At 39.3% G+C, this 27,952-nt stretch overlaps 2 protein-coding genes across 4 annotated transcripts in view; both read left to right on the forward strand.

Moving 5' to 3' along the window:
• The window catches only part of DNA2 (DNA replication helicase/nuclease 2), a 37,279-nt gene extending 23,319 nt beyond the window's left edge, over positions 1–13,960 (forward strand). Inside the window, exons 10-21 of the mRNA XM_005699118.3 lie at positions 947–1,177; positions 5,070–5,186; positions 5,273–5,382; positions 5,673–5,782; positions 6,732–6,956; positions 8,125–8,318; positions 8,412–8,501; positions 8,584–8,788; positions 10,363–10,452; positions 11,081–11,263; positions 12,983–13,129; positions 13,731–13,960. Coding sequence (XP_005699175.2) covers positions 947–1,177; positions 5,070–5,186; positions 5,273–5,382; positions 5,673–5,782; positions 6,732–6,956; positions 8,125–8,318; positions 8,412–8,501; positions 8,584–8,788; positions 10,363–10,452; positions 11,081–11,263; positions 12,983–13,129; positions 13,731–13,799 — 1,771 coding nt within the window. The 3' untranslated portion in view covers positions 13,800–13,960. The remainder of the gene's footprint in view (positions 1–946; positions 1,178–5,069; positions 5,187–5,272; positions 5,383–5,672; positions 5,783–6,731; positions 6,957–8,124; positions 8,319–8,411; positions 8,502–8,583; positions 8,789–10,362; positions 10,453–11,080; positions 11,264–12,982; positions 13,130–13,730) is intronic.
• Positions 18,316–27,952, forward strand: part of RUFY2 (RUN and FYVE domain containing 2) — a 43,257-nt gene continuing 33,620 nt past the window's right edge. Inside the window, exons 1-3 of one of the 3 annotated variants that reach the window (XM_018042222.1) lie at positions 18,316–18,558; positions 20,522–20,695; positions 22,589–22,706. In XM_018042222.1, the coding sequence (XP_017897711.1) occupies positions 18,555–18,558; positions 20,522–20,695; positions 22,589–22,706 (296 nt within the window). In that variant the 5' untranslated portion in view covers positions 18,316–18,554. Of the gene's footprint in view, positions 18,994–20,521; positions 20,696–22,588; positions 22,707–27,952 lie in introns of all 3 variants that reach the window. The other 2 variants (XM_018042220.1, XM_018042221.1) reach the window with 2 other exon arrangements.

Genomic DNA, 27,952 nt, shown 5'->3' on the forward strand with positions numbered 1-27,952 from the left:
GCATTTTGCATCGTATTTTTCTTTAGTAATATTTAGTTGTTTTTGACCCATTCTTTTTTTCCAGAGTGAATCTTGATAATGTGACTTGAGACCTAAGAACGTTATTTGTTTAATACTAGACTTTAACACAAGGTGCCATCAGAGTGAAGAAAGTTTAAGTCATTTTCTATAGACTACATAATACATAAGTATAGTAAATATGCCAAGTATGTGCGCCAGCAGGCTTCTGAAATGTAGTATAATAATAGTGCCCAAGAGACTGTAAATGCTTACTTCTGAGACACACTGGAATTGTTAATGTGCTTGCCTTTGTTTTAATAACAATAATTATAAATTCTCTTGTAAATACTAAAGAAATATGTTACTGCTTCCTTCACTGCAGGTTCAGAGTTAGATTATTATGATTTGTCTTCTGTAGCGTTAACGTGTATCAGAACAGGAGGTGGGGGTGTCAGTCAAGAATCAAAGTGCTGATAAGCATGTTGTTCAGAAATCCCACCTGGGGGTACAGTGAGGGGGATTCTTCCCCCCTCAAAAAAAGGGGGGAGCTCTCTAGCACCTGCTTAGAGATCTGGTGATGAGAGGTTTTTGTTTTTTTTTGCCTCGCCACGTGGCTTGTAAGGTCTTAGTTCCCTAACCAAGGATCAAACGCATACTCACGGCAGGGGGAGTGTGAACATTAACCACTGGACCACCAGGGCAGTCCCGAGAGGTTATTATTTTTTAAATAAATTTTTATTTATTTATTTGGCAGCACATGAGACCTTCTGTCTGCATTGTGGCATGAGGGATCTTTCATTGCGGCATGTAGGATCTAGTGCCCTGACCAGGGATTGAACCCAGGTCCCCTGCCTTGGGAGCTTGAAGTCTTTGCCATTGCACCACCAGGGAAGTCCCCTGAGAGAGTATTTTAAAATTAATTTCTCTTTCTCTTTCTCTTTCATAGGGAGGAGAGTGGCAGCTGCATTGGGAGCCTGATTAGAACAGAACATGTAAAGACAGTTTGTGATGGACAGTATTTACATAATTTCCAGCGTAAAAGTGGAGCCATACCTATCACAAATCTAATGGCAGGTGACAGAATTATTTTAAGTGGAGAAGAGAGAACATTGTTTGCCTTGTCTAGGGGATACGTGAAGGAGATCAACTCAACAGCAGTAACCTGTTCGTTAGACAGGTGATGAAATGTTCCCTTTTTGGGTGGGGAGGGTAAAGCTTTATCGATAAGTAGACATATACCATACAGTTCATGCATTTAAAGTATACAATTCAGTGGTGGTTAGTATATTCACCAAGCTATGCAGTCAGCACCAAAATCCATTTTAGAGCATTTTCATTGCCCCTGGAAGACTCCCTGTACCCTGTAGTCACTCCCCCAGCCCTAGGCAGCCACCAGTTCCCTTTCTGTATTTATAGATTTGCCTTTTCTGATTCATACACTTGTGTGGTCTTTTGTGACTGGCTTTTTTTACTTAACATACTGTTTCTGAGGTTCATCTTCATGTAGTAGATTGTACCAGTGCTTCATGCGTTTAAAAAAAAATTTTAGATAAAATTCACACATCATAAAATTAACCATTAACCATTTTAAACATACAGTTCAGTGTGTGCGTGTTAAGTCACTTCAGTCGTGTCCAACTCTGCAGCCCTATGGATGTAGCATGCCAAGCCCCTCTAACCATGATGATTCTCCAAGCAAGAATACTGGAGTGAGTTGCCATGCCCTCCTCCAGGGGATCTTCCTAACCCAGGGATTGAACCTGAGTCTCTTATGTCTCCTACGTTGGCAGGCAGGTTCTTTACCACTAGTGTCACCTGGGGAGCCTATATCTTAATTGGCATTTAGCAGTTATCCAACTGCTAAAGTTTTGTTTAGTACATTATGTTCCATAGTAGTAATGTGGACATGTGTGTGTGGGTGTGTGCTCAGTTGCTAAGTTGTGTCCGACTCTTTGTGACCCCAGGGACTGTAGCCCACTAGGCTCCTGTCCATGGGATTTTCCATGTAAGAATTCTGAAGGAGGTTCCCATTTCCTTCTCCAGGGTAGCTTCTCAGCCCAGGGACTGAACTCACATCTCCTGCATTGGCAGGTGGATTCTTTACCACTGAGCCACCTGGGAAGCACAATATGGATGGAATCTTACCTAAATAATTCTCACAATCACGTGTGCAGCAGGCAGGACAGATGTCCTGTGTTGGCTGTAACGCTTATTTCTCCTCCTTAGCCCTCTGGGCACTCACCATTTTGTTCAAATTGCTTTTTTCCATTTATCAGTTTATCAGTTCAGTCACTCAGTTGTGTCTGACTCTGCAACCCCATGCATTGCAGCACACCAGGCCTCCCTGTCCATCACCAACTCCCGGAGTTCACTCAAACTCACGTCCATTGAGTTGGTGATGCCATCCAGCCATCTCATCCTCTGTCATCCCCTTCTTCTCCTGCCCCTAATCCCTCCCAGTATCAGAGTCTTTTCCACTGAGTCAACTCTTTGCATGAGGTGGCCAAAGTACTGGAGTTTCAGCTTTAGCATCATTCCTTCCAAAGAACACCCAGGACTGATCTCCTTTAGAATGGACTGGTTGGATTTTCTTGTAGTCCAATGGACTCTCAAGAGTCTTCTCCAACACCACAGTTCAAAAGCATCAATTCTTCAGCGCTCAGCTTTCTTCACAGTCCAACTCTCACATCCATACATGACCACTGGAAAAACCATAGCCTTGACTAGATGGACCTTTGTTGGCAAAGTAATGTCTCTGCTTTTTAATATGCTATCTAGGTTGGTCATAACTTTCCTTCCAAGGAGTAAGCATCTTTAATTTCATGGCTGCAATCACCATTTTCCATTTATAGTTGTGATATAAAGTGTAAATTAAAACAAAGTAAATTAATTTAAAGAAAAATATTAAGTAAATAGTAGAATAGTTGGTATGAAAATTTGTGGTAGAAGCTAATATCCATGTTCGTTAATATCCATATTCCCCTCTTCCTGGACCCCCAGCCTTCCTTGCATTTAAGTGCAGGCATGAGTCACATTTCTCAGTGGGTGGAGATCAGTAATTGGGATCCAGAGGGTAACTGCAGTGGAAATTTCCAGGCTTGCTCTCCAGTAATCAGTAATCCTGGTTAAGCAGTAACTAGCCCTAATCCAGGTTTCATGATATTGGTGTATAAGCTGTGATATTTCTGCTGTTTCTTAGGAGTCCCTTCAGTCAGTCCTGTGAAGTATTTATTTAGTACCTAACATGTGTTAGATACTTTGCAAGTTCTTGAAGAATTTGTAGTCTTGTGGGTAACAAATAAATATATATTTCAGTCTAATATGACAAGTGTTTGAATTAATGGGAAACAGAGGAGAGGCATTTAACCCAGTTTTAGGAGGCTCGGGGAAAGCAAGTGAAAAGGGTTGTTCTAGATCTTCATCCTGTGGGGGAATGTTAGCTCTGTGAAGCAGTGTGGGAAGCGTATACCAGACAGAGGGGACGGGGTGTGGAAAGGCCTGATGGTGTGAGGTGGGGTGTTCTGGAAAGTGTAGGTAGTAACTGCTTTCTGGAATGTAAAAGATACAGGAGTTATTGGAGAGGTCAGGTCATAGAAGGGTTTATGTACCATGTTAAGTGAACAAAAGAATGATAATCAGATTTGCAGTTTTTCTGTGAATGCACTGTGGAGAATAGAGTTAATCAGTGGAGGCAAAACTGAAAGCAGAGGAACCAGGCGCCTGCTATAGTGGCCCAGGCTTGAGGTGATTGGGAGCAAGGTAGTTTTGACGGAGAAGGTGGAATGCCTTTGAGAAGTATTTGGAAAGTAAAATTGTCTGACACTGAGATCCTGATTGGATCTGCAGGGTGGGAGAGGGAAGGATCAAGACAGTCATGTTAAAAAAAAAAAAAAGACAGTCATGTAGATGCAAGAGCCATTACCCGAGGTCAGGTCCACAGGAGGAGGAGAAGGCTTCAGCAGGGATAAAAAGCTGTCCCGTTTTGCAAACTTACACTGCCTGAGTTTTAACTCAGTGGAAAGATCTTGCTGCCTGCTGGACGTTCAAAGCTGAAGCTTGGGTGAGAAATGGGGTAGGAGAGGAAAGTTAGGTCAGGCCTGGTGATGTAGATTTGGGATTCAGACTCAGGTGGAGCCATGGGACCAGTGGGGAAATGACAAGAAAGAACAGTACAGAGAACCATGGAAGGGACCTCGGGAACATCGCAGGTCAGCCTGATGGCGGAGCGGGAGAAGCCTTTGGGAAAGAGACATGTATTGCAGGCCTGAGGAGGCAGGGGCCATGTGCTCAGGATCCTGCTGGGGGTGGTGAGCCCAGGTTGGAGTTCAAGGAAGGCCAAGTGAGTTGTCAGCAGATGTTGTAGGTTTCGGATTATTAACTGCCTTTTTTTTTTTTTTTAATTTATTTGGCTGCTCCCAGGTCTTAGATGCAGCATGCGGGAGTTTTCGTTGTGGCATATGAAGTCTTAGTTGTGGCATGTAGGATCTAGTTCTCCGACCAGGGAGTGAACCTGAGCCCCCTACAGTGGGAGCTCAGAGTCCCAGCCACCGCCTTTTGCCTTCCCCTATTCTGTTTGCTCACCAATCCAGGGCCTTATCCTGCCTTTGGTTGGCAAGTATGTATTAGGGGCTGGTAGCCATTTTCATAGTTATTCTGGCCCATTTACTTTTTACTTCTTTTATTTTTGGTTGCACTGGGGTCTTCATTGCTGTGCATGGACTTTCTCTGGTTGCAGAGAGTGGGGGCTACTCCCTAGCTGGACTCTGTGCTTCTCATCGTGGTGGCTTCTCTTGTTTTGGGGCACAGGTGCTAGGTGCAAAGGCTTCAGGAGTTGCAGCATTCGGGCTCAGGAGTTGCAGCTCCCAGGCTCTACAAGTGAACCCTAGAGCATGGGCTTATTTGTTCTGCAGCACGTGGAATCTTCCCAGACCAGGGATCAAACCCATGTCCCTCGCACTGGCAGGAAGATTCTTATCTGCTGTATCAAAAGACAGTAACACATTTCTTATACCGACCCACTGACTATGTTAAATGAAAAATATTCACATACATATGTTTTGCTGTTTCAGGAACTTGTCAGGACTCCCAGAATCAACTTTGTTCAGATTGGACCAGGAAGAAAAAAATTGTGATATAGATACCCCATTAGGAAATCTTTCTAAACTGATGGAAAATACTCCTGCCAGGTTTGTAACGATAAATGAATCTGAATATTACTCCAGTTTCCTGAGGAATATTATAAAAAGCATTTTTCTTTTTTTTTGCTTTTCAGCCAAAAACTTCGAGATTTAATCATTGACTTTCGTGAACCACAGTTTATATCCTACCTCAGTTCTGTTCTTCCACATGATGCAAAGGACACAGTTGCCTGCATTCTGAAAGGTATGTTATAATCAGCATGCCTGTGTCCATTAATTTTTCTTGGTTCTATTTTTAATTTAATCTATATTATAGTCTAGTGTCTTAATGATTCATTAAACTTCTAATTACGGTTTTTAGACAGCCTCTCTCTGGAAGTAGTTTACATGTGATTTTTAATGTCACCTTGATATTTGCTTACTTTGAGAAGACTATTGAAGAACAGGCTAGAACACAGACTGCTTTTCTTATAGTTAAGTTGCTCATTGAAAATTCAACACTCTTATCCCTATTATTTTTAAATTTAAATGTAGGTTTGAATAAGCCTCAGAGGCAAGCCATGAAAAAGGTACTTCTTTCAAAAGACTACACCCTCATCGTGGGTATGCCGGGAACAGGAAAAACAACTACAATATGTACTCTTGTAAGAATTACTACTCTTTTGCTTAGAAGCTGGGTATTTAAGTCCGTTTTCTTTTCAGTTCAGAGAACGTGATACTGGTTATCAAACGGGCTTAATTTCAAATCAAAATGTCTTTGTTTCAAACTAAGAATGACATGAGAAATAGAAAAACTAAATTACCGATAGTTGTAATCATCTTGTGTATACCTTGCATTTAAGATTGTCTAAAATCTCTGTTTTTCTTTGCTTTAAAAAATGACAAGTTGTACAAGGAGGTTTAAATAGATTCTTTAAAAAAAAAAATTATTTATATATTTGGCTGCACCAGAAGTTAGTTGCAGCCTTCGGGATCATTAGCTGTGGCATGTGGGATCTAGTTCTCTGACCAGGGACTGAACTCGGGGCCCCTGCATTGGGAGCACAGAATCTTAGCTGCTGGACCGCCAGGGAAGTCCCTGATACAGATTCTTATTGAATTTTTTTTTTCATGTCAATAAATTTCTGAGCAGTCTTAGAATAATGATGATGATGGCACCACATATTTACTGATTGATACTTTGTGCCAGGCACTAGTCAAAGTTTATATGTACTCAATTTTATCGTGATATAATTAATATATTGGTAACATATCATTGATAGCATGATAATAATGCCATGTTAACTTTCATAAGACATTTTGGCTTTATAATTTTTTAAAAAGTTACTTTGGGGAATTCCTTGGTAGTCCATTGGTTAGGACTCATTCACTGCTTTCACTGCCAAGGTCCCAGGTTCAATCCCTGATGGGGGAACTGAGATATCTCAAGCTGTGCAGTCAAAAAAAGAAAATCAAAGGAAATAAAAAGTTACTTGGCTTGGCTCTTAGATATGCTTCCTGTTAAGTTTTCTAATTCTTTTTGAAAAATATGAATGTTAAAAATTATCAGGAGCTAAAAGTAATGCTCTTTTCCATTCTTTTGTTTATTAATAGGTAAGAATTCTCTATGCCTGTGGTTTTAGTGTTTTGTTGACCAGCTATACACACTCTGCTGTTGACAATATTCTTTTGAAGTTAGCAAAGTTTAAAATTGGATTTTTGCGCTTGGGCCAGATTCAGAAGGTACACCCAGATATCCAAAAATTTACAGAGGAGGAAATTTGCAGATCAAAGTCCATTAAATCTTTAGCTCTTCTAGAAGAACTCTACAATAGTCAAGTAAGTACAATTATTGTATAATCATACTGACAGTAATTTTTGCTGTCAGAATGAGGAGAGAAATGGCACTTTGAGAAATTCAATTGCATTGACCGAATTTGCAGATTCATTTATATAAACCATAGGACCAGTTTATGAGTTTATAGTTTGCTCTTTGCTTCTGAACTGAAACAAGGTTTCTGGTCTATTTTTCAGGGCTCCCATCTTCTAGTTTAAAATATCCTGGTAAAGGAAAACTCTGTTTCTGTCTACTCACACGTCTGACACTAACTATGTAGAGTTAGTGCAGGCTCCACAGGTTAAGGGCTCAGACCCACAAGAGTGTCCCCTACTTCAGTTCTGAATTGCAAGTTCAGATCTCCTGTGCCCATTTTGGGAATTCCTATGTCTTCCTCCTTGGGTTCCATCATTTGCTTGAATGATTCACAGAATGCAAGAAAGTCATCTTATTAGTGTGAACTCAGGCATGGTTAAAAGGGGCTTATGAATCTGCTCTTTGGAACTCTGAGGAGATCTAGGAGGCTGAAGCTTTTATCCTACAAATAAGAAATGAGGGACCTAGAAAGGCTTTTGTGCCCAGGAGGGCCCCCTAAAGTCCTGCTTGGTTTCACATATCGTATGTGATCTTCTGGGATTGGAATTTTTCACTTAGAATGTTCCATATGTCTGAAATCTGGGATATGTAAGGCAAAAAGAAAACCCAGGGAACAAATTACTGTGCTATTCCTCATGTCCCAAGGTCTCTAGCTGATTTATCTTTTCTCTACCTTTCAGAGGCTTTATAGTTTTATATATAATGTCCAGGGTTTTTAGTTGTACTTTGTGGTAAGGAAAAGTACTCCATCTTCCCAGAAGTGAAGTCCTAGTTCACATTAAAAAAAAAATTCATTAACTTACTGCCTCTTGAAATGTTCAGATTTCCATTTCGATAGATCCAAACTTGAGCATTGTTATTGTGTCTGGAAAATTAACTTGATTTTTTAAAATTTATAGAAAAAAATTAAAAATGTTTGCATGTTGTAAGTGTTTCTAAATTAAAAAACATTGGGGATTTCTGTTTGGGGGGACAAAGAGCTCTTTTTTGATCTTTTAATTTCAAACATGGGAAAAATAAGGTTTATTTCTTGGACATATTAAATAACTGATCTATTTTTTTCTTTGTGTTTAGCTTATAGTTGCAACAACATGTATGGGAATAAACCATCCCATATTTTCTCGTAAAACTTTTGATTTTTGTATAGTGGATGAAGCCTCTCAAATTAGCCAGCCTGTTTGCCTAGGGCCACTTTTTTTTTCACGGAGATTTGTGTTGGTGGGGGACCATCAGCAGCTTCCTCCCCTGGTGCTAAACCGTGAAGCAAGGTAAGCAGACATTAAGGTTTCAATTTTAAACTAGATACTTGTTTAAAGGATGATTTCAGTAGACTGATAATCCTGAATTTGATTTGTTGACAGAGCTCTTGGCATGAGTGAAAGCTTATTCAAGAGGCTGGAGCAGAATAAGAATGCAGTTGTACAGTTAACTGTGCAATACAGAATGAACAGGTATTTGTAACAGTGTCAGCTATGAGTGATTTTCATATTTGTGTTCATCACCAAACTAAAACTATTTCTGTAATTCCCTTAGTAAAATTATGTCCTTAAGTAATAAACTGACATACGAAGGAAAGCTGGAGTGTGGATCAGATAAAGTGGCCAACGCAGTGATAAACCTACCTAACTTTAAAGATGTAAAGCTGGAACTGGAGTTTTATGCTGATTATTCAGAAAATCCTTGGCTGGTTGGAGCATTCGAGCCAAACAATCCTGTCTGTTTTCTTAATACACACAAGGTAAAACACACACACACACACACACTAACATTTCCTTCGTTCTTCTCCATTTGCCCTATTTTTTAAGTTCCTCAGTTTCAGAAGCGATTGCTTCATTACAGCTTATCAGTTAAAACTAGTGTGCTTCTTATGCTTTCACACAAAAGAATCTTTTCTTTCTACAGATTCACTTATCTTTGGGAGGAGGTTTATTCTGATGATTGATAGATGTCAAATTGTTTTGAAGTAGGAAAGCTAGAAAGTGAATGCAAGTGTATAATTACATTTCCTAGAAAAGTAATTGGCATTGATACTGTCAAAAGTTTGGGTCTACAAATGGACAGAAGGTAAGATAAACTGATGTTCTTTTCAAGACCTTTTTTAAAAAAATAGACTTTGTGTTCTAGAGCAGTTTTAGGCCCACAGCAAAACTGAGCTAAAAGTACAGACGTTTCCCGTGCGTCTCCTGCTCCCACATATGCACCGAAAGACCTCTTTACAAATTTATCACAAAAAAATATGCACAAGGACTTTAAATGACTTGATTCTTATTTCTAGAAACTAAGAACAAAGTTTTGACTCTGTGTTCCTACAATTTGTTTTCTATACTGCTTCTCATTATTGATTTGGAAATTTTTACGTAAGTTCAACTAAAAATATAGTCATCAATTTGATCTATGCATATCATTCTTAACATAATTATATAGTTTGAGATTAAGATGGGTGAAGTCAGCGATTGTTAAGAATAGGGCCTTAGCATTCATGTACCATGCTGGAATTTTCATTGTCTTGGACATTGCTCTGGTGTTTCAGAATGAAGAATCAACACTGAGGAACAGGCAGGCTCTGGAAAATTTATTCAGATAAACTGATCTCATAAATGACTGCTTTTATATTTTTATGTAATTAAAATTTTTATTTTATTTTTTAGTGAGGTATAGTTGATATGACTTTTTATAAACCACAACTCTAATCTGTTAGTTAGAAGTTATAATTATTAACCTCACCAGTGATTGTTCAGATTCTTTATTTCTGCTACTCACATTTCCTGTCTCTTGGCCTCAGGATTCCAAATGAGTTATATTAAAATTAATCAAGGTGATGTAGGGTGACGTAGGAGCAAGATAATCCTTTAAAATTTTTACTAGGGGTGGTAGAACCTGGGGAACTTTATGGCTCTATTATTTGTATAAAAAGTAACAAGAAAATGGAAAGAACACGGATATTAGAGCCAGATCTAAGTTGAATCTTAGTGCCACAGTGTATTGTAAGGCTTGGGCAGGTTACTTATCTTTTCTGGCCTTTGATGCCTATAAAACGGGGGATAACACAGTAATGTATGTGAAGCCCAGTGTATGGCCGGCTTTCGTAGAGATTTTAGTATGAACTTCATGTAGCATGTTTACGATGGGTTTCCTTCTAAAAGTGACTATATCATTCATTTTTGTCAATTCTTTTACATTCAACTTTAAGAGGAAGATATTTTTCATCTGTGTCCGTATCTGGCAGTACTGTCTCTGTGGCCACTTGTGTACTAACAGTACTCTTTACTTCAGAGATTGTTTCACAAGCAGGATGCATATTTTTCTGTTTAGGTTCCAGCACCAGAACAAGTTGAAAAGGGAGGTGTCAGTAATATAATGGAAGCCAAACTCGTTGTTTTCCTGACCTCAGTTTTTATTAAGGTAACTTAGAATTGAATTTTGAGGGCAAATTAATATTAAGGTGCAGGGTAATAGAATGTTAGAACTCAAGGAACTTTAGATCTAGCATTAACTTCTGTTGAGATAAGAGGACTGAAGCTTGAATGTTTTTATTTTGACAACATTTATCTAAGACAGTAATTACTGTATCTAATACAATAATGGCATTTTGGGTTTCCACTTAGGATAACTTTCTGTAACATCAGATAATTCTGATTGTGTCCATTTAGTGCAGAAGTCAGTATGATTGGAGACTGGAAACTTCAGTGAAAAGGGAGAGCAGAAAGTTAAATTTATTTCTTTGTACTGTTTTGGTATGGCATCACTGCTCTGGTGGCATACAAACCATTATATTGCCACGAACTTCTAAAAATTCAGGGAGCAGTGTTTGCGGAAATTATTGCCTCTCAGGAAATAGTAGATGTAGCCTTAGAGTAATTCAATAATTTATTTCCTCCATGTAGGAACTTGTGTTATACATAGGAACATGTATTATAAACATCAGTTGTCACATTATGTAAACATTTTATTTAATAAATTTAGTAAAGCTTAAATAACAAAAGTCAGGATTTTTTTCATTTTAAATTGTGTTCTTTTCTGTTTAAAACAGGCTGGTTGTAAACCCTCTGATATTGGTATCATTGCACCATACAGGCAGCAGTTAAAGGTCATCAATGACCTATTGGCACATTCTTCTGTTGGGATGGTTGAAGTTAATACAGTTGACAGGTACCAAGGAAGAGACAAAAGTATCATTGTAGTATCTTTTGTTAGAAGCAATGAAGATGGAACTGTGAGTTAATTGTGTTTTCTGCTTTGCTTTCTGATTTTTATTTTCTATTTGTTTGGGACATTATTTACCTCTCTTCTTTAAAATTTTGTTAGAAAACCACATAGCTTAAAATTTGCCATCAGAACTGTCTTTAAGTGTACAATTCACAGGTATGAAGTATATTCACAGTGTGTGCAGCTAACCTCCAGAACTTTTTCATTTTATAAAACAAATTCTATATCCAGGAATAACCACTCCTTTATTCCCTCTCTCTTCATTTCCTGCCAACCACTTTCTGTCTCTGCGAATTTGACAGAACTTTATGAATTCATGAATTTTCCACATAAGTGGAATCATACAGTATTTGTCCTTTTGTAAGTGGCTTATTTCACTTGTCATAATGTCTCAAGGTTCATCCATATTGTAGCATGTAACAGAATTTTCTTTTAAAGGCTGATTATTATTCCATTGCCTGTATATACCACATTTTGTTTATCAATTCATCCATTAGTGGACATTTGGGTTGTTTCCAACCTTTTGGCTATTATGTTTGGAGCATTTTAAACATATAAACTTTCCTAGCTTACTTTCAAATTTGTAGATAATTCCAGGCTGGTTTTTTTTTTTTTTTTTTTAATCTCTCCTTGACTTATTTTTCTTGACTATGTGATACCTGCATATAGTTTTTAAAATACACAGAGTAAAAAGTCTCCCTTCTTCCCTGTTACTCTTCTACTCAGTTCTTATCCTCACATGTTTGGTTTTTTGGATTGTTTGTTTTTGCTAACCTTCTAGAATTTCTTTAAGCATATGTAAGCACATGAATCAGTATTTATGTTTCCCTTCTTTGTGCACAAAAGGTAATATATACACTATTCTGGACTTTGCCTTTTCCACTTAATAATATAGCTTGGAGATCTTTACATGTCATTACACAGAAAGAGATTTCATTCTTCTCTTAAAGGTGCAAAGTTTTCCACTGTATATATGGAACATGGTATATTTAACCACTCCTTTGAGTCTTATATGAGTTTTTATTACATTTAAAAACAATACTACACTAAGTGGAGACAACTTCAGTTCTTTAAGATATGTATTTAATGTTTGAAAATTTTACTTGTTTTTATTTTTTTGCTGCACTGTAGGGCATGTGGGATCTTAGTCCCCTGACCAGGGATTGAACCTGCACCCCCTGCATTGGAAGTGCAGAGTCTTAACCACTGGATTGCCAAGGAAGTCCCTAAAATTTATTTTTTAATATGTTTAAAGTTTTAAAACATATTTTCATTATACATATTTAATCATTTAAAATTATGGCAAAGATATCGTTGTTGTTGTTTAGTCGCTAAGTCGTGTCTAACTCTTTTTGGATCCTCTGGACTATAGCCCACCAGGCTCCTCTGTCCATGGGATTTCCCAGGCAAGAATACCGGAGTGGGTTGCCATTTCCTTCTCCGGGGGATCTTCCTGACCTGGGGATCAAACTCATATCTCCTGCACTGGCAGGCAGATTCTTTACCATTGAGCCACTAGGGAAGCCCCATGCATATCACACCCACAATAAAATACTTGAGGTTGGCATCATGGGCAAGTTTTTTTTCGCAACTGTCTGGACTTTGAATGTGTTGAATCTTTTTTGGAGTGTTTTTGAAAGTAGGAAGACGGCTCAATAAAAACTGTTCTTTTTCAGAAAAACCTCAAATAAGAAAACTCAAAGAATGAAAATTATCTTTCTTTCAGCTTGGTGAACTGTTGAAAGATTGGCGACGTCTTAACGTTGCTATAACCAGAGCTAAACATAAGCTGATTCTCCTGGGATGCGTGCCCTCACTAAGCCGCTATCCTCCCTTGGGGAAGCTACTTAATCATCTAAACTCAGAAAAATTGATATCCTTTTTGTTCTGTATACGGTCACGTTTGATTGTGCTATGTGAGTGCTTTATGTGTTTGTACCAATTAAAACTCTGTCTTGTGTTTCCCATGGCGTATTTCAAAAGACCTGATTCTACAAAGGAGAGAGAATTCACAGGAACTAGTTTTAAGCAAAACGTGATATAATTAAGGTGATGGAGAAGAATAGTTTGTGAAATGAGAAAGGGGAAACAAAGGGACTTGATTTCTCACCCCAGAAACAGAGTGCATGTTTCCTAGAACACATCTAGGAAAACTGGTATCCCGTCAGGTTCCTCTCACCTCGATAACCTTAAAAATATATACATCTAGGACAAAGTATTATGTTTAAAAATGGAGATTACTTCTTGTCATGTCGTAGATAATTTTAAAAAATAGATCATCTCTTTAAAAAATTATATGAAGGTCTCACACTAAGGTAAATCATATTGCTTAAGTACATTATTTTCCATAGGATGTCACAAAAATATAAGCTTTCTAGTAGCCTTGTTAAGATTACAGAATGTTAAATAATAATGTCACATGTTTTAATGTAGTTCTACATTGTATTAAATATATCTTCCTTAATTTATTTTATATCATTGATCTTCCATCAGGAGAACATGAAAGCCTTTGTCATCTATTGAGTGATTTTCAAAGAAAATAAAGCACTGTTTTCCTTGCTTTTTTCATACCATGATGATCTCCTCTAACTATTGCCTATTATTTATCATTTGGATATGCTATAAAATCAGTGACTGGTTACACTGTGATGATAACTTTTATCCCACGGGTAAGAAATGATGTAAATACATATACTCATTCAGAGTTCCAGTTTTTGGTCTTATTTATTTTTTTTGTATAACCTTGTTAAACATAACCATACAACATTTAACATAGAATTTATTTTTTCAGTACAGGTGTACCCAAAACTAAAAAGTCTAAATTTATAGGTATTATAAATGTGTCTCTGTAAGACGTAGAGTTTGATATACTTCTACCAGCTTTTAAAGATGGGTTAACTTTTCAATCTGAGGTTTAAACTTTTAAGTTTAAATTTTCAAGATTAATTTGATCTTGTAGATTTTTATCTTGTTTTATTTGAAAGACTAGGTAAGAAAATGGATTTGTTTTTGTCATTTAAGCACAATCTTGTGATAATGAAAAGTATGATTCTCTTCTGTATTTTGAGGTCCCTGACCCAAAGGCCATTTTGCTGTTTTTCTCCTGACTTTTGCTTTCTGGTATCAGAGATGTTTTAAAAAACTTTATACTTAATGTTTTAAATTATTACTTATAAATTTATTATTTCTAATTAATTTCCCTTACTCTCCTAGTTAGTTCCCCTTCCTCTCCCACTTTTTATTTTCAGTTTTTAGTGTTTTAGAGTAGATTTTGATATTAAAGAAAATAATTCTTATTATTCTTTTGGGAAAAAATTTTGCTGAATTGATGACAAATAAAAAAGGTGTATCCCTATTTTCACCTATTCATGTTCATATGCCCCTTTGTTCACCTATTCATGTTCATATGCCCCTTTGTTTTGGGGCATTACTCAATTTTCCTTTTTTGTATGAAGGTGTTTTATAAAACAGAATTATCTCAAGGTGCTTGGTTATTTATATGGTGACCAATTTTAACGTTAGTGTATCCAACTTTGGGGGAGGATCTCTCATTTCCCTCAAAGTTTTTTTTTTTTTTTTTTAATGAAAAGTACATTAAAAACTGTTGCCTCTACCACACATGTTTTTTTAAAAATTATAACGATGTTTTTATTAAATAAATTTTTTTTTACTCTAAGGTCTCACTGTGTTGATGATTAATACTAAATAATAATAAAGTTCAGGGTTGTCCACCATTTTTTCCAGTATTGAGAAGTGAAATATTGATAGTGTTCTAAAGCTGAAACCAAGGAATGCTGACATGGATAGGATGGAGCTGATCACGGAGAGACTATGGATTCGACAGGAAAAACAAGGAAGTTGCAGAGATAAGGCTTAAATATTGGTTGGTTATCATTAGTTTATATAACAGGAAGGAATCTGAAGATAATTTCAGTTCCTGGAATAAGAAAATTCTTTGGCTTCACTAATGGTTGCTTTAGAGATTTGTATGGCCTGCACAGCAAAGCCCAATGGAAGAAGAACCTAGGGAGGAGTTCCATGTTTCTTTGTCATTTGGGAATCTGTATTGATTACAAGATTCTAGACACTTATTTCAAAGAAGTAGGACTCATCTTTTATACATAAGATGCTGTGAGTTGGAGGCATTGAGTGAGCTGGAAGTTAAACCCAGACTGGGCCCTCAAATTGTTAATAATGCAGTTTATGACATCCATGCCAAAGACTAAGGCGGCAATGGCTACCAGTCACTAATGTTATTGGACACTCACTTTGTGCAGGTCCAGATCAAGAGCACCATTAGCCTAGACAGGGTCTTCCTTACGGTGGAAAGCCAGGTTGTGAGGAAAGGGTAGCCATTCCAGTGTCCCCATTCCTGAATCAGCTCAGAGTTCCTGTCTCCTACGTTCTCTTGCTGCCTCCTCTGGTTCTTTCCTTTTCTTCCTCATCTCTCACTTTCTAAAGACTGGTCTTTCCCAGAGCTCTGTGTTTGGTCTGGTCCTGTTCTCCCTCCTTGTACAGTCTTTGGCTTCAACCATCACCTTTGTGGCTGTTTACCAAATCTGTATACTCAGAACAGACTAATATTCTAGTTTAAAATTGTTCAGTGTAATAAGGTTTAAACATACACCCTAATTCCAAATTCTGTTCAATACAAGGTGACTAGAATATCTGGCAAATGTGTATTTTGGAGCTTAACATCTCCCTGAAGAAATATTTCTTAGCTTTAAATAAAGTGAGTCTATTACTGAACAAGATTTGTTTACTACTTGTTACACTGGGGGGAAAGCAATCTAGGAAATAAAACTTTTCCTTTGTTCTCATGGTTTTATAAAATAAATACATAATCTTAATTTTACTTGCTTTTCTAAATGCACTTAAAAAAATAAATGCACTTAGAATAGAATACAAATCCTTCCTTTTATACTCATTGTTTGGAGAGGAGAAAAATGAACAATTCAGTCATTTCAGTGTTTAACAGCAAGATAATGGAAGGGGTTAGACTTTTGAGTTTTAGACTCCTTGAAACACTGTAAAAACCACAGGGACTTCTTTTGTCCAGCGGTTAAGACTCTATACTTCCAGTGTAGGGCATGAGGGTTAAATCCCTGGTTGGGGCACTAAGATCCCACATCCCTCGGGATATGGCCAAAAAGTTAAAAAAAAAAATCCACAGATGTATTTTGAGATAATAAAAATAGAGGCTACTTTTATATTAGTTCAGCTTCTGGTTGTGTCAATAGTACTGTGACTTTGGGCAAGTTATTTAATCTTTCTGAGGTTAGTTTTATCTGTAAAACAAGTAATTCCTTTCTCATAGGGTGGTTTTGAAAATCAAATGAGGCTTTGGCGTAGGAACCAACAGCCAAAGAAATGAAACTTGACATTATCTTTAATCACTAAAATTCTGGGTGCAATAACAGGCCTAAATATGAAAGGCAAAACTATAATTCTTTTCAAAAATATTTATTTGGTTGCACAGGGTCTTAGTGGCAGCACCTTGGGATCTTTAGTTGTGGCATGCAGGATCTAGTTCCCTGACCAGGGATTGAACCCAAACCTGCATTTGGGAGCTTGGAGTCTTAGTTGCTGGGCCACCAGGGAAGTTCTTGTAATTCTGAAAAGAAAAAATCTTCATAACTTTGAAATAAGGAGGGCTCCTTAAGATACCAAGGCATAAACTATAAATTCACTACAGCAAAATTAAGAATTTATATTTAGTCAAAGGTTGTCATAAGGAGAGAAAATTAGCCCAAAGATATTGGCAACACACAACTGACATCAAATTAGTATGCAGAATATTAAGTAACTTGCGCAACGCAAGTCACTAGTAAAACAGGCACCATTTCTTTGTAAAAATGAAATTCCAAATAGTAAACATAGAGTTCTCATTGTCATCAGTAAGGAGAGAAATAAAAAATCTGCCATGCAATCTACCCACAAGACTGGCCAAAAAAGTGAAGAAATCCTCATAATTCTAGGCATTACGATGGACACAGCAATAGAAAAACAACATTGCTGATAGCAGTGTAAGTTATGAGAAGTTTTGAAAACACTTTGGCATGAGCTGGTAAATTTACAGAAAGGCATACTTGATTTTCAGTAAATCTATTTTTACATGGCCAAGAGACTCCCGCATGTAGAAAACTGGAAACACCCCAACCTGGAAACTCCTCATGGGCATAGATGACGTTGAATACCAGAAACAAGTAATGTTCGTAATGTTATTCCACTTGCGAAAAGTCTGTAGACAGGAAAAATAAACTACGTTGATTAGGGGCACATACTTACGTGGTAGAAACATGCAGAGAAGCAAGGAAACGACTCAATTCAGCATCACATTTACTTCTAGGGACATTGTGGCTAAAGGCTTCCCCCTACCCTCAAGATGACTCCTACGCTTGCTTGATCTGGTGCTCTTTATCTATCTGTTTATGATTCTTTAAACGTATATGTATGCTTTATACATTTTTATCTATGTAGGATTGTTTCACAAAATTAACCGAAAGAAGTCAAGAAGCATACGCTGGCCAATGTGATGAGATAAACCTCTCCATTTCCACAAAACACCAGTCTATTTCTAACTCGGCCACCATCTTAACAATTACTGATCTAACTAGGTAACAGCTTACTTTCCGCAAATTGATAACACTTAAAACCTAGTATCATCTGTCCATGAGGGATTTTTCCTCTCTGAAATGAGAAAACGCAGGTTTTATCTCTGCACCTTTGATTATTGAGACTGTTCCTCCTTGCTTTTTATAAACCAGTGGACTTACTGGTTAAAATTTGGGCTAAATAGTTTTAGTAGATTTCTACCTAGTGTTAATTGCTTCAGATTTTCTAAATTCTTTTGGTCCCCTACGAATTACTGAAGCAGGGGCGCGGTCAGGTGTGTTAGATTAAACCCAGCTGGACCTTGCAGATGAAAACCTTTTTACGTGGTTTGCTCGCCTCCCCTTGGAAATGGAACCCTAGTGCTCCGGCGAAGCCCACAAATTAGAGATCAGAGTCCGCCTTCTGGCTTCACAACCCGAGGTCTCCCTCACGCTCCTTCTTCCGGTCCGGCTGGACGCGGAGAGGCTCAGCGAGGGCGGATTTCTCCGAGGCCGGCTGCAGGCTCTGGAGTCCCCCTCCCGACGCGGGCGCCGCAGAACCGCCCGGGCGTCCTCCCGCCGCCGGGAGCGCTGTGGGCCGCAGCGGGCCTGGTTGCAGACGCCGTGGCGGCCGCCGCGCGCCTGAAGGGAGCTGCTGGCGGGGCCCCGGGAGTCCTCGCCCGAGACTGTATCGCCACCGCCGCCATGGGTAAGGGGAGCGGGCCGCGAGCGGACGCCCGGCCCTCTGTGCTGGGCTGAGGCCGCGGCTATGGGAGGCGGACAGGCGGTGTGGGCATCGAGGCCTGCGAGTCGAGACTGGGGTCCGAACCTGGGCTTGGGGCTGGGCGGGGGCAGCCGGGGACGCAGGGGCGCCCGGGGTCGCCATGGCAACGCGCGGCCGCCCCTCGTTCCCTCCCGCCTCCGCCCCTGTTCGGGGGCCTAATGGCCAAGGTTTCGCGGTCCGACGGCTTACAGGGAGCCCGCACAGGGCCGGCCGAGGTGCCGCTCCAGGGTCGGGGGAACAGTCGGGGACGGGCAATGACTTTTCAGGTTTGGGGGTGGCGGAGGGAAGCGTCTCATGTTTTGGCCTGGGTTCCGGACGCCGAGGGCGGGAGAGGGACAGCGATGCGGCGCAGGACCCCGGGTGAGCCCTCTGTGAGGGTGCTGGAGGTGGCCGGAGCCCTTGGGCAGTCTTGCTGTCTGGGAGGCAGGGAGGCAGGGAGGCAGGGAGGCAGGGAGGCAGGGAGGCAGGGAGGCAGGGAGGCAGGGAGGCAGGGAGGCAGGGAGGCAGGGAGGCAGGGAGGCAGGGAAGGGGTTCTAGGCCCAGGCAAGATGCTGGAACCTGCCATTGGCCGAGTGTGGGGCCGCAACGCGCTCAGACACATCCGCGAGCCCGGGCGGGGCGCGGCTCAGGTGTAAACGCTCTTAGGGAGCTGCTGGCGCCCACCAGGACCTTCCTCCGAGCATTTAGTGACAAAGGCGCCCTTTGTCTTGATTGTCTCATCATACATTAGTTATTGTGATGGGCACTGTTAAGAAAAATGAGAATTGCTGCAGACTATGAAATATCGACTGGTTTCGTCTCCGAAAAAAAGGAGTCATGTCACGATGCAGATTGGAAGAAATGATGTCTTGTGTGGAGATTCTCCAAAAGCTAGCTTGGCTATAGTATTTGTGACTGCATTTTTACGTTGCTTAGGATTCAGTGTCAGGCTTCACGCTTAGCTGTTTGTAGTCAGAACTAGAATACTAGATCATTAGGAACCCTGAACTTTTTATCCAGTGAAGGAAAAACTGACACTTGGTTTACTTGGACTAGTAAATTTGTCAAAAGACTATGAGACAGTGTACGAAAGTGCTTTATTTATTTTTTGCACTTCATTTTGTCATCTGTGTTTGCTGAAAATATTTCTGCCAGCACAACAGTAATGAGAGTATGGGGAGCATCTGAATTTATAAGAAACTGAGGATAAAATTTGTGCGAAAGAAAATCTTTTGTGAATTGAAAATATCAGTAAAATCAATTTTTTAAAAATGCATCCATTAACTTGGTATTTAACTGGATCAGCTGTGTGGAAGGTCAGGGAACTTTCACATGAAACTGGACCCTCTGGGAAAATAAAGGAGTCCCGGAATACAAAACTACAATTGCAATGAGAAAAGCAAGGAGGGTTAAAAGAGGGTTAAAATGAGTGAGAGTTGAATGGCTTCTCTTGTATCTCCCTGTTTTATTATTTACCTGTCATGTTTGTTGTGGGTGAAACTGGAATCTTAGAATTTTAACTACTTTTTATTTTATTGCCAGTTTATTCAGAGTATATTTTTGCCTTTGAATTCATCCTTGACAGTTCCTGCTGTCCGCCTTTGTACCAGACCCTTAAACATTACTCCACACTTAAACTCCACAGAAAAATTGTAAAATGAATACCTGAGAATAGCCAATTAGCAGGATTTTGAGAATAATTCATAAACTTTAACTGGAGTGAGCATTGTCCTATGGTATGCATGAGAGACATAGAAAGAAAGTTAACTAGGGGTGTAGGTTAGTTAGGAAGACTTATCCACCAAGGAAAAGCAAACCGCTGTTGGTTTTATAGAGGAAGAAAACGGTTTGGATATTTTTTGATATCAGGTCTTGCAAGTGATGTTGGACTCCTTTCTTGTGCTTTCAGCTACAAAAGACCCCACAGCTGTAGAGAGAGCAAACTTGTTAAACATGGCTAAACTCAGTATCAAAGGACTCATTGAATCTGCTCTAAGCTTTGGCCGCACTTTGGATTCTGATTATCCCCCCTTGCAGCAGTTCTTCGTTGTTATGGAACATTGTCTGAAACATGGTCTTAAAGGTACTGGAAAATTTTTTAAAAATCAACTTTGGAGCGGCCCCCCTCCCATCTTAAACATGCTTAAAAATGTAATTTTTTTTTGAGGCCATAATTACTGTCGGTTTTTGGAGAAAATACCCTACTGCTTTATGTTTCCTCATGGGTGGTCTTCAGAAAATCCTTAGTGTTTTGTAAAAAGCATATTTGATTTAAATTTTTTTCTCAGCATACTCTGACCTTTTTTCCATTTTAGGACAACTATAGAGTTGTTTCAGAGAAGGCAATGGCACCCCACTCCAGTACTCTTGCCTGGAAAATCCCATGGACGGAGGAGCCTGGAAGGCTGCAGTCCATGGGGTCCCTGAGGGTCGGACACGACTGAGCGACTTCACTTTCACTTTTCACTTTCATGCATTGGAGAAGGAAATGGCAACCCACTCCAGTGTTCTTGCCTGGAGAATCCCAGGGACGGGAGAGCCTGGTGGGCTGCCCTCCATGGGGTCGCACAGAGTTGGACACGACTGAAGCGACTTAGCAGCAGCAGCATAGAGTTATTTAGAAAAATTTAAGCTTGATGATGCTGGTATGAACTATTATTACTAGTTTGTGCTCTCTTCAACAAATACATTAAAATACTTGATTGTTGAAATATAAACCTCCTTAGTGCATGGCAAACATGTCTAGAAAAATTGTCCTCTGGATTGGGTTATTGTAGAAATGTGAGTACTCCCTGAAAATGATGATAATAGTGAATAATATTTCATAGCATATGTATAATATTTCATAGCATATGCATAATATACATAATGTATAATATTTCATTATATATGCATACCGTGACTTATTTAACTACTGTCCTCTTAATGTACACTTAGGTTATTTCCAGTTTTTTATTATTAAAATTGTGCTGTAAGGACATATTTGGATTTATACATTTGTACACGTGTACACATGCTATGGTTTCGTTAGGACTCCTTGGAGTAGAATTTCTGGGTCAAAGGATAGAGGCAACTTATGTCGATAAAGACTTCACTGATCAAACAACAGTGAATGTGTTTCTTTCCCCACATTTTTGCCAACTCTTCATATTCCCACTCTCTGAGTACTTCTTTTAAAACATAAGGAAGTTGACATTCTTATCTTAGGCCTTGAGTTTTAATCTGTGTTTTGAAAAACTTCTTTTCTGTTAAAAAAAAATAGTGACGTAGATCTTTATTTTCCTCTAACTTGCTAAAATCGAATTTGTCAAATGATGGCCAAAGTAGTTACATTTTAAACTCTTCCGAAATTATTTTCCTTTACTTCACAAAATTTCATGAGGCATATTCTAACAGTCAAATGTGTATTTTTATGAATCATTGTAAAGCGACTTTGTGCTGATTGATTTTTCTTCCCCAAAGAAAAATTACCGACCTTGTTGGGTGGAGCATACCATAGGAGTACTGAATTTACAGGAGATTTGGTCAGTATTAAGAAAGAAACATAGTGATTTCATGGTTTTATATTACCCAAATCTTAGAAACAAATAAAAGGAAAAGTAAAGTTGTAATTTTTCTGTTTAAAATAACTATTTGTCCTTGGTTTATTTAATAAATTGGTAAAGATCAACTGACTAGGGCCACCAGTCTTATTTTGGTACTGGTAAAGAATGAGCCTAGTTGTTTTTTACTTTAATTGCCTACTTGCATATTTCTGATGTGGAAGAATGGCCAAGATGCATATTTCCGATAAGGAAAATATCAGAATCCTGAGAAACAGGCTCCTGTTCAGTAGGGCTATATAGTGACAAGAGAGGAAAGGCTGTCTGAAAAATTGTATGTTATGTTAGAAATGTTGAAACTAAATATTTAACAAGAAGTTGCTACAGTTTTGCATGTTTAAGTTGTATGCATTTATTATATTTTCTTTTTAAAGTGAGAAAATCATTTCTAAGTTATAACAAAACTATCTGGGGCCCTTTGGAACTGGTGGAGAAGCTATACCCAGAAGCAGAGGAAATAGGAGCTAGTGTCCGGGATTTACCTGGTCTTAAGTAAGTAATCCTATTACTTGTTCATCCCTAACCATAGACTGTTTACTGTATTTACTGTTTCTTAGAAGTACCTCACACTCTAGTTTATTATATTCTCTCTGCCTTATGTAGCCTTCTTGCATTCTCTGATAAAATTCTGCTTATTATTAATCAGTTCAAATTTTATTTCCTTTATGAAATTTTTCTTAGCCCCTTCAATAAGAATGAAGTGCTCTTTCTTTTATATTCTTTTCACTGTATTCACTCCTGTGTTGTACCACTTACTTAAATTCTGCATTGCATTGCAGGAAATAGGGAAGTTCTTTTAAGACAGGGTGTATCAATTATGCAGTTCTGTTTCCTGAGTCTAAAGCTAGTTTGCAGTAGTTGGCCATCAGTACTATTTAGGTTAAATCCAGGACAGAGGCTCAGGAGATTTGAATTCACCAATAAGCCATTTATATACCATAAGACTTGGGCAGATTACTTCTCTTGTTGTGAAAATTGGGATCTATAATGTCACCTGCCTGATTGACCAGATGAAGGTAGAGAGGGCCCTTAATATCTGTAGGTTCTGCATCTGTGGATTCGACCAACTTTGGATCCAAACTGTTTGAAAAAGAGATTTTCTAGAAAGTTCCAAAAAGCAAAACTTGAATTTGTCACATGCGGGCAATTCTTTACATAGTATTTACATTGTATTAAGTATTATAAATAATCTAGAGATGATTTTAAATGTATGGGAAAATGTGCATAGGTAATACACAAATACTGTGCTATTTTATAAGAGGGACTTGAGTATCCATGGATTTTGGTATCTGAGGGGGTCCCAATACTGAGGAGAAATTGTATGTGAAATGTCTTAAAAGCTGAATGTTCTAGCTAGTAACTCATGAATGTTGAAAAGTTTTTGCAGGTTTTTTGTTGTTAAGCCTGGGTTCTTATGTTCTTCAGGGTATGATTAAGATATATGAGCTTCCTTTAATTTATCTTAATTCTTGTGAAAGAGATAACTTTTTTTTAAAAAATGCTTACCATTTTTTGTCGGATTATCAGGTTGCTTTCTCTTCAGTTCAGATCAGTTGCTCAGTTGTGTCTGACTCTTTGCAACCCTGTGGACTGCAGCAATCAAGGCCTCCCTGTCCATCACCAGCTCCCAGAGCTTACTCAAACTCATGTCCATTGATTCAGTGATGCCATCCAACCATCTCATCCTGTCGTCCCCTTCTCCTCCTGCCTTCAGTCTTTCCTAGCATCCAGGTCTTTTCAAGTGAGTCAGTTGTTTGCATCAGGTGGACAAAGTATTGGAGTTCCAGCTTCAGCATCAGTCCGTCCAGTGAATATTCAGGACTGAATTCCTTTAGGATGGACTGGTTGGACCTCCTTGCAGTCCAGCGGACTCTCAAGAGTCGTCTTCAACACCACAGTTCAAAACCATCAATTCTTCGGTGCTCAGCTTTCTTATAGTCCGACTCTCACATCCATACATGACTACTGGAAAAACCATAGCCTTGACTAGACAGACCTTTGTTGCCAAAGTAATGTCTCTAGTTTTTAATAGGCTGTCTAGGTTGGTCATAACTCTTCTTCCAAGGAGCAAGCTTCTTTTAATTTCATGGCTGCAGTCACCATCTGCAGTGATTTGGGAGCCCAAAAAAATCAAGTCAGCCACTGTTTCCACCATTTCCCTATCTATTTGCCAGGAAGTGATGGGACCAGATGCCATGATCTTCGTTTTCTAAATGTTGAGCTTTAAGCCAACTTTTTCACTCTCCTCTTTCACTTTCATCAAGAGGCTCTTTAGTTCTTCACTTTCTGCCATAAGGGTGGTGTGATCTGCCTATCTGAGTTTATTGTTATTTCTCCCAGCAGTCTTGATTCCAACTTGTGCTTCCTCCAGCCCAGTGTTTCTCATGATGTACTCTGCATATAAATTAAATTACCAGGGTGACAGTATACAGCCTTGACATACTCCTTTTCCTATTTGGAACCAGTCTGTTGTTCCATGTCCAGTTCTAACTGTTGCTTCCTGACCTGCATACATATTTCTCAAGAGGCAAGTCAGGTGGTCTAGTATTCCCATCTCTTGAAGAATTTTCCAGTTTGATGTGATCCACAGTCAAAGGCATTGGCATAGTCAATAAAGCAGAAATAGATGTTTTTCTGGAACTCTCTTCCTCTTTCAATGATTGAGCAGATGTTGGCAATTTGATCTCTGGTTCCTCTGCCTTTTCTAAATCCAGATTGAACATCTGGAAGTTCACGATTCACATATTGCTGAAGTCTGGCTTGCAGAATTTTGAGCATTACTTAACTAGCGTCTGAGATGAGTGCAGTTGTGCAGTAGTTTGAGCATTCTTTGCATTGCCTTTCTTTAGGATTGGAATAAAAACTGACCTTTTCCAGTCCTGTGGCCACTGCTGAGTTTTCCAAATTTGCTGGCATATTGAGTGCAGCACTTTCACAGCATCATCTTTCAGGATTTGAAATAGCTCAACTGGAATTCCATCACCTCCTTTGTAGTGATGCTTTGTTCATAGTGATGCTTCCTAAGGCCCACTTGACTTCTCATTCCAGGATGTCTGGTTCTAGGTGAGTGATCATACCATAGTGATTATCTGGGTCGTGAATATCTTTTTCGTATAGTTCTGTGTATTCTTGCCACTTCTTAATATCTTCTGCTTCTGTACATCTGTGCCATTTCTGTCCGTTATTATGCCATCTTTGCCTGAAATGTTCCCTTGGTATCTCTAGTCTTTCCCATTCTGTTGTTTTCCTCTTATTTCTTTGCACTGATCACTGAGGAAGGCTTTCTTATCCCTCCTTGCTATTCTTTGGAACTCTGCATTCAGATGCTTTTATCTTTCCTTTTCTCCTTTGCTTTTCACTTCTCTTCTTTTCACAGGTATTTGTAAGGCCCCTTCAGACAGCCATTTTGCTTTTTTGAATTTCTTTTTCTTGGGGATGGTCTTGATCCCTGTCTCCTATACAGTGTCACCATCCTCTGTCCATATTCTTCAGGCACTCTGTCTATCAGAGCTAACCCTGTGAATCTATTTGTCACTTCCACTTTATAATCATAAGGGATTTGATTTAGGTCATATCTGAATGGTTTAGTGGTTTTGCCTACTTTCTTCGTTTTAAGTCTTCTTTCTCTTAGCTTTACGATTTAGGGTTTTGGGAATATGGTAATGTTTTCTGTTGTTACATCATCCAAATGTTTGCAAGTTATACTTGAGGGCTTAAAGTAAATGGCTTCTATTTATTGAGCAATGTATCAGGATAATAAGATAACTGTTTTACATGAATTATCTCATTTAGTGCTTACATCATTCTTAGCATAGAGTTTATTAATAATTATATAGATGTGAAAAGTAAAGATCAAAGAAATTATAAGAAGTGGCAGAGCCACAGATTTCCCTGTGGTGCAGTGGATAAGAATCAGGGGACTCAGGTTCTTTCCCTAGTCTGGGAAGATTCCACATGCTGCAGAGCAGCTAAGCCTGAGTGCCACAACTACTGAGCCTATGCTCTAGAACCCACTTCTAGAGCCTGGGAGCTGCAGCTACTGAAGCCCGAGGGCCCGGAGCCTGTGCTCCGCAATAAGAGAAGCCACCACGTGGAGAACCCTGCACACGGCAACCAAGAGTAGCCCCTGCTCACCAAAACGAGAGAAAACCCGCCTGAAGCAATGAAGACCCAGCACATTTTCAATAAATTTAAGTCTTTGAGAGGTATAACATCACATGAATTTTGTCGTCAATTGAAACCATTTGGTGTCCTTTCACAGGCTCTGAAGAGCTCCGGTACCATAGTCCTTCGTGTCTCAGCACAGAAAAGGAATTCAAGAGACAGAGTGATAGATAAGTGATTTAGTAGAATAGGACGCTTGTGAGTCTTACAAGTGAATGAGAAATACTGCGCCCGAGAACTTACTAGGTTACAGTTTTATAATCAAAGGAAAAGGGGGCAGTGGGGTGAAGACCTTCGTCTTTCTTCAGTAGACATCATGCTTCCATCATCAGTTCCTCCTCCAGGTTAAGCAGGGGAGTTTTCTTATCTCTGTGTGGTCAAGCTAGGTCCACAAATTACCTTTTTTTTTCAATGTGTGCAGAGAGCATGTCCTGGGGATCATTAACATACTGAGCTCACCAGGCAGTATATGAGTCTGATGTCACCGTTGTTTTATTGGTTAGAGGCACGTCTTTTCCTTCTGCTGCATGGTTTTGTGGTTAAGCAAACCTGCTTTCCTGAGTAATCATTAACTTACCGAGGTCTACCACATTTTTTTAATTTACAGTCCCCTAGTGAAGGCAATGGCACCCCACTCCAGTACTCTTGCCTGGAAAATCCCGTGGACGGAGGAGCCTGGTAGGCTGCAGTCCATGGGGTCGCTAAGAGTCAGACACGACTGAGCAACTTCACTTTCACTTTTCACTTTCATGCATTGGAGAAGGAAATGGCAACCCACTCCAGTGTTCCTGCCTGGAGAATCCCAGGGACGGGGGAGCCTGGTGGGCTGCCATCTATGGGGTCACCAGAGTCAGACACGACTGAAGTGACTTAGCAGCAGCAGCAGCAGTGTGATTAAACTGTTCCATCACCTCTTTTATCCCTTTATTCTGTCCCTGTGACAATGACCTTAGCAGAAAGGTGGCCTCAGAATTTGGCACAGGTCATGCTGCTGTTCCATGAGCATGGATTATCTTCCCCAGATGGTTTTGTTCAATTTGCCATGAGGAGATACTGTGGTTTGTGTGGTTTTTTTTTGCCCTGGTTATACATCAGTACATCTCTTGCCTAGATAGAATTAATTTTCATCTTGAGCACAAACACCTTCAGTTTTAAGAAGAGCTGTGTGCTCTCTCTGGTCTCAGAGACTCTGCTTATAGCCAGCAAAATTGGCCCTGGGCCACAACCTTTCAGACATATTTGTTATATTAGAAGTTTTGTTCCCAGTAGGCCTCCGCGTTAGGAGATTTAACGTTCTAAAGGACAACTGGGTTAAAGAAATATTTGAAAAACAGCAAGCAGCCTGGTGATTCTCTCTAATTAGCAGCTAGATAGCTTGTTAGCATTGTTATGCTTTTTAAAATTCAGATACAAGGCCAGTTATTTTTTGAGGGCATCATGCTGCCTTTACTGATAGATTTTGCATAATCATGTTTAGAGGGCTAAGCCTATTCTGACAGAATATTTCTTGTAGAAATATCCTCTGTGTTTAGAGAGTCATTTCTTTCAAGGCATGAAGTGGTACCTAGATGTCC

Source organism: Capra hircus, chromosome 28, assembly GCF_001704415.2.
Source record: "Capra hircus breed San Clemente chromosome 28, ASM170441v1, whole genome shotgun sequence".
NCBI lineage: Eukaryota > Metazoa > Chordata > Mammalia > Artiodactyla > Bovidae > Capra > Capra hircus.